The 8,447-nt window shown below is 44.6% G+C and overlaps 1 protein-coding gene across 1 annotated transcript; it reads left to right on the top strand.

Moving 5' to 3' along the window:
* The first annotated feature begins 312 nt into the window (after positions 1-312).
* Positions 313-8,414, top strand: ETFBKMT (electron transfer flavoprotein subunit beta lysine methyltransferase). The gene is made up of 4 exons (XM_074902069.1): positions 313-361; positions 3,058-3,486; positions 6,663-6,793; positions 7,497-8,414. Exons 2-4 carry the CDS (start codon positions 3,167-3,169, stop codon positions 7,859-7,861), a joined length of 816 nt encoding a protein of 271 aa, XP_074758170.1. The 5' UTR covers positions 313-361; positions 3,058-3,166; the 3' UTR covers positions 7,862-8,414.
* The last annotated feature ends 33 nt before the right edge of the window (positions 8,415-8,447 follow it).

Raw genomic sequence — 8,447 nt, 5'->3', positions numbered from 1 at the left:
TTTTCCCATGTGGATTTTTATTGACGTTTTAAAATACAGAGCTAGTCTGCATGGATGCAAAACATTTAAAAAGTATTTTACATGAAGCAGGAACAAACCAAGCACGGGACCCGGATCAGTGGCCTGAGCTTAGAGAGGGGCAGGCCCAGGCCGCTGCCCCGAACCGCTGCGGTACGGGACAAACCAGCCCCAAGCACCAGCGAAGGGTTCGGGGACGAAGCTGCCGGCACCGGGCCCGGGCCGGAGGCTCCGCGGCGCTGCCGCTTTAAGGGCGGGCGGGGATCCCGGTCCTCCTCGGCCCGGCCCGGCCCGGCCCCGGCGCAGCGGGGCGGAGCGGGGCGGCGGCGGCGGCCGGGAGCAGGTAGGTGTGGGCCGGGCGCTCCCCGGCCCCGGTCCCGCCCCGGCGGGGGGCGGGTGTGGGCGGCACGGACAGGCCCGGCCCGGCGGCGCGGCCCGGGCCCCGGTGCTGGCCTGGCCCTGGGCCCAGCCCTTGCCGCCGCGCCGCTGGGGCCGTCCGCGCCCCTCGGAGGCTGGCGGCCGCTTTGCAGAGGGGTGCGCGGCCCGGGGTGACAAGCTGGGAACGTCGGGGTGGAAGCGGTGTCTGCCCCGGTGGCCCGGGGCTGGGTGGCTCTTGGCCGCAGGGCTGGGTGGCGGCGCGGTATTTTCCTCCCTGGCTGAAGCGGGCGGCCTTTGGCCTCGGAGAGGTCTGATTCCTCCGATGGGAAGCGTGGGGTCGGCGTGGTTATGCTTTGAAAGGCACCTGCTGCTTTCAAAAAACGCCCCCCCCCCCCCCCTTAAATTGCTCAGGAATCGTTTTTTTTTGTTGGTGTTTGTTTTTGTTGGATTTTGCTTTGTTTTGTCCCCTTTTCCAAGTTCTGCTCGCCCACTGATTCCCGGTAAGATGGGAGGGCCGGCAGTGTCAAACGCGGTGATACCTATGCTGACGCCTTCCTGCACTAAATGCTTAAGCTTGGTTTGGCATTTTGAGCACAGAGCTCATGGCAGATACTCCTCTACCAACAATTCATTTAAAAAGAGTAACCATCATGACAGGCGATGCAAAATACATGCTACTGAATATCAGCCCTACTAATTTGCAGCAATTCATGGGGAAAAACCAGCATACAGCATTAGCTGATAAGATTTCTGCTTCTGATTGATTTCAGTTCATGCTTCCCTTAGGCAGATGAGGATTATATAGCTCTGCCTTCGGGAAGGAAGGCATTTGTTAATTACATTCATTAATTACATGGACTCTGCTGAATGGCATTCTCAAATGTGGAAAAATGCAAAATGTTCAGTCATGTGTATTTATTTGTAATAAAAATACAAAGCCTTTAGCCAATGATTTAAACAAAGACTTAACTGGACTATTAGTCTAAATAGCAAAGTGCTACTGGAGGGAAGTTCACAGTTTAACATTTTAGTAAGTGACCAAATTAAACCCCGTACCTGAAGCAGAGGCCAGCACACAACAAAAATGCCACTTCTACTAAAAATAGAGACAAATAAAGAGAAACCAAAGGCATGAAATAGAGTTTTATTAGCATATTTTTCCTGTTGTCTCTTTGTCTAGCTTTTTTAAGGACAAACCTGCACAACTCTAGATGGCGAAGCTGGCCACAATTATTCTGTTGTCAAAAAGTGGCAGGGGTGGGCTGAAGTTGATTTTCTTCATGCATCATTCTGCTTTTTCATGAAAACCAGTGTGGAAGAAAGAAAACAATCCCCAAATAGTGCAGTTTCTCTTGTGTCTCTTTGTACTTGCAGTCTTGCTGTTGTAGAAGTCTTTAAATCCTTCTCTGGTCATCAGTTTAGGGGGAGGTTCAAATGTGTGCTGTGAATCAAGTAAGTCAGAGTTATTGAAAAGAAATTAGGGAGCAAGACAAGGAAGGAAAAAAGATACGAATTAAAGGATGAATGAAGGAGGAGATCTGACCAGGAAGGCAGAAAAACAGTTGCTTTCTCTTCAGGCTAACTCTCAATAAGTACACATGCAGCATCAGTGTAAGAAAGACTCAGGGGCCGCAAGAGATGGTGGGTGAGGAGAATATGGTGATGAAGTGCTGAGAGGTTCTTCCTTCACCTCTCAGCTGAATGCTCTGGCTCTCCACTCTCCGTTCTCCTGATTCTTAAATGAGTCAAACCTCTGATGTACCAATCTTTCATTCTCCTTTTCTTCACTGCTTGTGACCTGAAAACTGGCCTCGAGTAGTGTCAGAAGGCCTTTGAATGTGAGCTCATCCAGTCTGAATGTCTCACCTTTTAAAAATTATTTTTTAAAATGTGTTGAGTTCAGTTTCTCTCTTGAAACATCTTGGAGACATTTACATAGTTTCTCATGGGAAGTGGGCTACAATGATGGAGGTCTGCTCTCTTCTACAGCTGCAAGCATCCATGAGACAATTGCACCATAAGACTAATCGATTCTCTAAAATGCAGACTGAAATGCAACAAATTGGGAGTATTCTGATTAAGATCAATTCTTGGGGATTTTTTCTTTTTTTTTTTTCATTTTGGACCTGGCAGCCTGACAAATCTAAGGGAGAAAGAGGAAAGTCTTTTGAGGTAATCCTTTAACGGCTTCCCTTTAAAAAGATGATTTCCTAAAAGACTCATCACCATTACAAAACTTGTAATTAATGGCATCTCTCAAACAACCTACTGATAACCTTTGCTATGTCCATAGGCCCCGCAATTCCAGAGCCCTATTGCAAAATTTTAAGATTCAATGGAAGAATCTTAAATGGGAGTGGCTTGCTGTGTGTATACCTTCAAGACAGAGGGAGATGTTAAATGGCTGCGTGTTTAATTTTTAGCTCTATCAGCTGGTTGTTTCTCACTGGATATGTTTATAGCGCTCTCCTGAATGGGTCTTTTGAGAGCTTCTTCCTTAAATACCACTTCTTTCAGACTTCAAAGGCTCTTTGGGCAGGGCAAGGCACACATTCCTGGTCACACAACAGCATGTCGACTTCCTCTTCCTAAAGCCCTGGTGGTGCCTAGCCTTGAAGTCACTGAAAAAACATCACTTACGTAGCATTGTTCTCCTTTCAGGAACTGTCATCCATCACTATGAAGAACAACATCCTGTGAGTTTGTTTCAGGCTTTCTGCCTCATCACCTCCTTTAGGTAAGCTGTGCTCTGAGCTCTCCTTGGGGAGACATGGCCTTCCGCGGCTGGAAGTGGCTCCTCCTCTTGGGCAGACAGAACACCTTTGCCAAGGCTTGGAGGAGCAGGAGGGGAGGCCTCCCTCTGTGCTGGAAGCGCTGCTGCCACTGGAGTGCTGGCAAGTCTCTGGACCCTGAGGTGAGAGCGTTTTTGGAGGAGAACACAGAGGTCACCAGCAGTGGGCACCTCACGCCAGAGATACGGCTGCGCCTCCTTACCCCTCGCTGCAGGTTCTGGAGGGAAAAATCTGACCTGTGGCCTTATGGGGACCCATTCTGGGCAATTTACTGGCCAGGAGGCCAAGCCCTCTCCAGGTATGCAGCATGCATCTCTGAAGTTAAGTCCAGTCTGCTGTGGGTCAGGATGTCAGACCTGGCTCTGTTTGTAGCGATTCCTAGCAATGTGTATTTGTCTTGTATGAGAGCACATTATCCATACTCTGCTTATACAGGAGAGATGCAGTCTCTGGAGGCTGGCAGTGAAATATCAGCACCTCCTGTATATAGAAAAAACTTACGGCTCTGTCATGGTTTAACCCAGCTGGCAACTAAGCACCACGAAGTTGCTCACTCACTCCTCCCCCTCCCAGTGGGATAGGGAGGAGAATCAATAAAAAGTAAAACTTATGATTGAGATAAGAACAGTTTAGTAATTAAACTAAAATAAAATATAATAACAAAAATAATAGTAGTAATGGAAGATAACAAAAAGAAAGGGAAATAAAATGCCAGAAAAAACAAGCAATGCACAATGCAATTGCTCACCACCTGCTGACCAATGCCCAAGCAGTGATCTGCCCCTCCTGGCTCACTAGTCCCAGTTTATATACCAAGAATGATGTTCTATGGTATAAAGTATCCCTTTGGCTGGTTCAGGTCATCAGTCCTGGCCATGCTCTCTCCCCAGCTTCTTGTGCACCTGCTCACTGGCAGAGCATGGGAAACTGAAAAATCCTTGACTTAAGATAAATGCTACTTAGCAACAACTCAAACATCAGTGTGTGTTACCAACATTATTCTCACACTAAATCCAAACCACAGCACTATACCAGCTACTAGGAAGAAAATTAACTCTATGCCAGCCAAAACCAGTATGAGCTCTTAAGTTGAAATCTATTGTCTTCAGTGGTGATGCAAGTGTTGACAACAGGGCTGAATTTGGAGCTGTTGAAGGGCTGGGCAGTTGCCATCAAAACCTAGTAAGGTATTTAATTCTACTGGTCATTTTCGCTTTGAACAGGAGGATTTCTATTTTGTTGTAACACACAGGGTTTTTTTGGTAGGAGATAGGAGTGTGCATGTGTGTCTGGTCTGTTGAGAAAAGCAGGTGTATGCTGATGCACTTGGAGTGCTGGTTAGCCTGAATCACTCTCCTCATTTAGCACTTCAGAAGCATTATTGTCAAGCCTTATTGTGGCTGTCTTTTAGTCACATTAGAAGACACATTTTGGTTTTGGCCACTTACTGTCAAAATGTCATTAATGTTCTTGATTCCCAGGAACTAGTTAAGAGTTCTTTTATTCTGTAAAATCAAATCTCTCACTTTGAACAGCAGAAAAAGTTCATAATTGTTACAGCAAAGAACAAGCTGTCAGACATTCCCCATATAGATGAAAGGGAAGGATCTGAAATGGGGCTTTGCTGTTTTTCTACAAGAAAGCATAAATAGGAAGGCATTTTTGACCAGGAAAGGATGAGTCTTACTGTTAAATTGTGAGCTGATTAGCCTGCCATGTAGTTGAACTAGAGTACTCCTAAACATCGTGTAATTAAATTAGGTAAGGTTATCTCTACATTTTGTTATCATATGATTCATATGCCCAGATATTTGGGTAGCAATAGTAATTATCTGGCATTTCACCACTTTATTGACCTATTGTTTATGCAGTTGTATGATGTATTGGGAATGTCAGAAATTAGCTGCATAATCCAGAAAAGTAAAAAGAAAAAGGGAGCATGAAAATGTGCTGCTTCTGTAACTCTGCTTGTTTCACAGGTGGCATTTCCCAAAGATCAGGAGTCTCCTCTTTCAAGCTATTCCTCTTAGTGTAACCTAAGACACCTCATTACCCCAGCATGGCAGACAGCAGCCTCTAGCAGCAGCGTAACACACTGTGTCCATGCCAGGGGATATAGTCGGTTCCAGCTGTCCTAAGTCACCACAGTCATTAGCTGTAACTTGAGAACCGCTCAGGTGGTTAGGCCAGATCATGCTCTGCCCAAGTCTCTGCTGGGAAGCCATTGCAAATCCAAGCATAGCCCCGCGAAGGGGAAAGGGAGAACTTTCTGTGGAGGTCCCACCCCTGTCCACCATGCTACTGGTAAACTGGGGGCCTCAGGGGAGTGTTGCCAAACAGCTTAGTCCTGCCTGGGTGCCCTCAGAAAAGAGAGCATGGTCGATCTTCAAAGTAGTAAATAATGTTGCAACATTGTGGTAACGGTGTAACAAAGCTAGGCGCCAGACCTCATAGGAGAAAGTGATTTTCATTAAAACTGAGCCAGGTTCTCCTTGGATTCATAAGCACGCACTCGGGAGCAGCAAGCTATGCGTGTTCAAGGATTCCTTGTGGTGACATGTAGGACAGGAGGCATAGGATGTCAGGTCCTCCTCTCCTGGGGTTCTGATCTGAGTATTTTATATTTTCAGTCCTGGTCTCAACCTTCCTGCTATTGTTTCTGAATGGCTTGAGCTGTTTAATATGACAGTAGGTTGTCTTTTGCTCTCGCAGTCTGGGCTCCTGGGAATCTGTATACAGATGTGCTGGGGTCTAGGTGTCATCAACGCCTGACACTCATATTAGGCCTCCTTCTGCCATTCCTGCTGCTGGTTCGAGGCCCAGACATTCCCATCCATCTGTTCACCATGTACACCAAACAGTGTTTCCATTACAGTTCACTCCACTGGAATCCAGCTGCAAAAGCTGTGCTTACCAGTAGCCCTGCATGAAGAGCCAGCCATCATTCTCTATGCCAGAAGACAACACAAATCTGTGTCTGTGTGGCTCAGGAAAAAGAAAGAGGAGAAATTCCTCTTCTTCCAAGCAGTTGCATAAGCAATATTTTAGGGCAATGAGCAGATCTTGTCTTTTGATGGGTGCCATATTCACTGCAAATACATTTCCATGTTTCTTCCATCAGATTGCTTTTAATTTTTACAAATCCTTACTTTCATGTTTCTGATACCAAGCATTTTAATCACCTTTCAGTTTGTTTCTTAGATAAACTCACCTGTCAGAGGAGCTGACTGAAGTAAAAAGTTGGCTTACTTGGCTGGATTTCTTTTTATTTTGGGGAGAAGTAAGGGTGAAAGATGATGGTTCTTGATTTTTATATCAGTAGAGACAAATAAGGAGGTATGTACCAGCTGCACACATGGAATAGTGTTAAGATACTATGCTTCATTACACTTATGACAAGAACTCTTATGCAGTGTAATGCAAAACAGAAATTTGCATAATCTTGTTCATTGCTTTAACAGTTTTTCTTTTCAGGTATATTTTAGATAATCCACGTGTTGTTAAAGGACGATCGGTTCTGGATCTTGGAAGTGGATGTGGAGCAACAGCAATAGCTGCTGTCATGAGTGGTGCATCACAAGTCCTTGCGAATGACATCGACCCTAGTAAGGCCTTTTTTTTCCATCTCTGTGTAAAGATACTTTCTAAAGCATATTCAACACGGACTTTTCTTTGCTCCATTTGGGAACAATTCAGGTTGCAAACAGAGTTCTAAGAATGCTAAAAAGATGAATGGATTTTGCCAGTATTAGAGAGGGGTTGTACCAGCCTCTCCTGCACCAAATAGGTCTCCATAGCTCCTTAGAATGAGCAAACAGCAGTTTGTGTCAAGTGCTGCCTGTACACCATTGCAGCTGGATTGGAAGAGAACTCCAAGAGCAGGCAGCGAGTTGGCTTATCTGTAGGACTATTGTATTTTCCTGCACTTTCATATGTTGGGACCCAGATTTTGCCTTTTCTTCCCAAACTTTGTTTTCCCTTAATTGACTTATGAATTCAGTTTATTTATAATTAAATTGCTCATTGGTTAGGAAGTATATCCATAGATTAAGGCAGTATTCTGGTCTGAATCCATGATTGGTTTCTATTGGTATCCATTCCAGGAACAGTTTTTTTCCTGTGTCTTGGTACAATGAGGATAAAATTCCATCACTTTATGCTAGATTTTGACCTATAATGAAAACTGTGGAAGTCCCTAGATAGGATAAACAAAAATATTTGATGAAATTGAAAGATGTGTCAAGGAAATCTGTAGGGGGGCTGAATGGCAGAATCCTAAAACATAACTTTCATTTGACTTTTCTTCAGTTGCAGGAGTGGCAATGATCTTGAACTGTGAACTGAACCACCTGAATCCCTTCCCCATCACCATTAAGAACATCATTAATTCAGAGGCTGGCAACTGGGACCTCATTGTTCTAGGAGATATGTTTTATGATGAACAACTTGCTGATGGTCTGCATCACTGGCTGAGGAAATGCATCAGGATACAGCAGACTGAAGTGCTGATTGGTGACCCCGGCAGGCACCAGTTTTTAAGCCACAGCATTCGCAATCAGTTGCACAAAGTTATAGAATATTCGCTTCCCGAGTATACTAGACAAGAAAACAATGGATTAACATCAAGTATTGTCTGGAGTTATCAGCCCTCAAATAGTTTAGAAAACTGTTGAAGCTGGCTTTCTAACAAATTTTTGTCTCAGTTGGCTTTTTTTGTAAGTATGTAAAATGAAAACGGTAATTAAACACAGAACATATCTGCTGATGCAAAGTAGATTACTGTACCTTCAGCGTACTCATTTCAGTCACAGTCACTGAAGCTTTCACTCTGAGGTAAAAGCTATATGCAAACTGTATTCTAGGGGACCTGCACTGAAGTGCAAATCCAAGAGAAGTTACATGTAAAAGTTTGCACGCTTGATGTTTTTCATCTATATTCATGTCTTGCTCTCTGACACTGTTGTGAAATGGTTTTGGACATCCAGCATACTGCTGTGGGGAGAAGGCGGTGGCTGAAATATTACTGCACTGCTTTCACAGACTTTGCAGCTATTTATAGAAGACAATGATTGCTGACCTTCACAAAACTCTCCGCTAGATTATTAGTTCATACTATGCTCAACTTGAAGTGCCTTGCTCTTTTTCTGGATATCTCTTTTGAACGTCAAAGTAACTAATTTGAGTCTCCCCTTTCCCTCTATAAATAAAAATCTACCCTTGCTTGAAGCTGCCAGAGTGATTATTTAGGAGTTGCACACA

This window comes from Athene noctua, chromosome 3 (genome assembly GCF_965140245.1).
Source record: "Athene noctua chromosome 3, bAthNoc1.hap1.1, whole genome shotgun sequence".
Lineage (NCBI taxonomy): Eukaryota > Metazoa > Chordata > Aves > Strigiformes > Strigidae > Athene > Athene noctua.
Note: the sequence above shows the minus strand (reverse complement) of the source record. Positions and strands in the feature narration are given on the sequence as shown.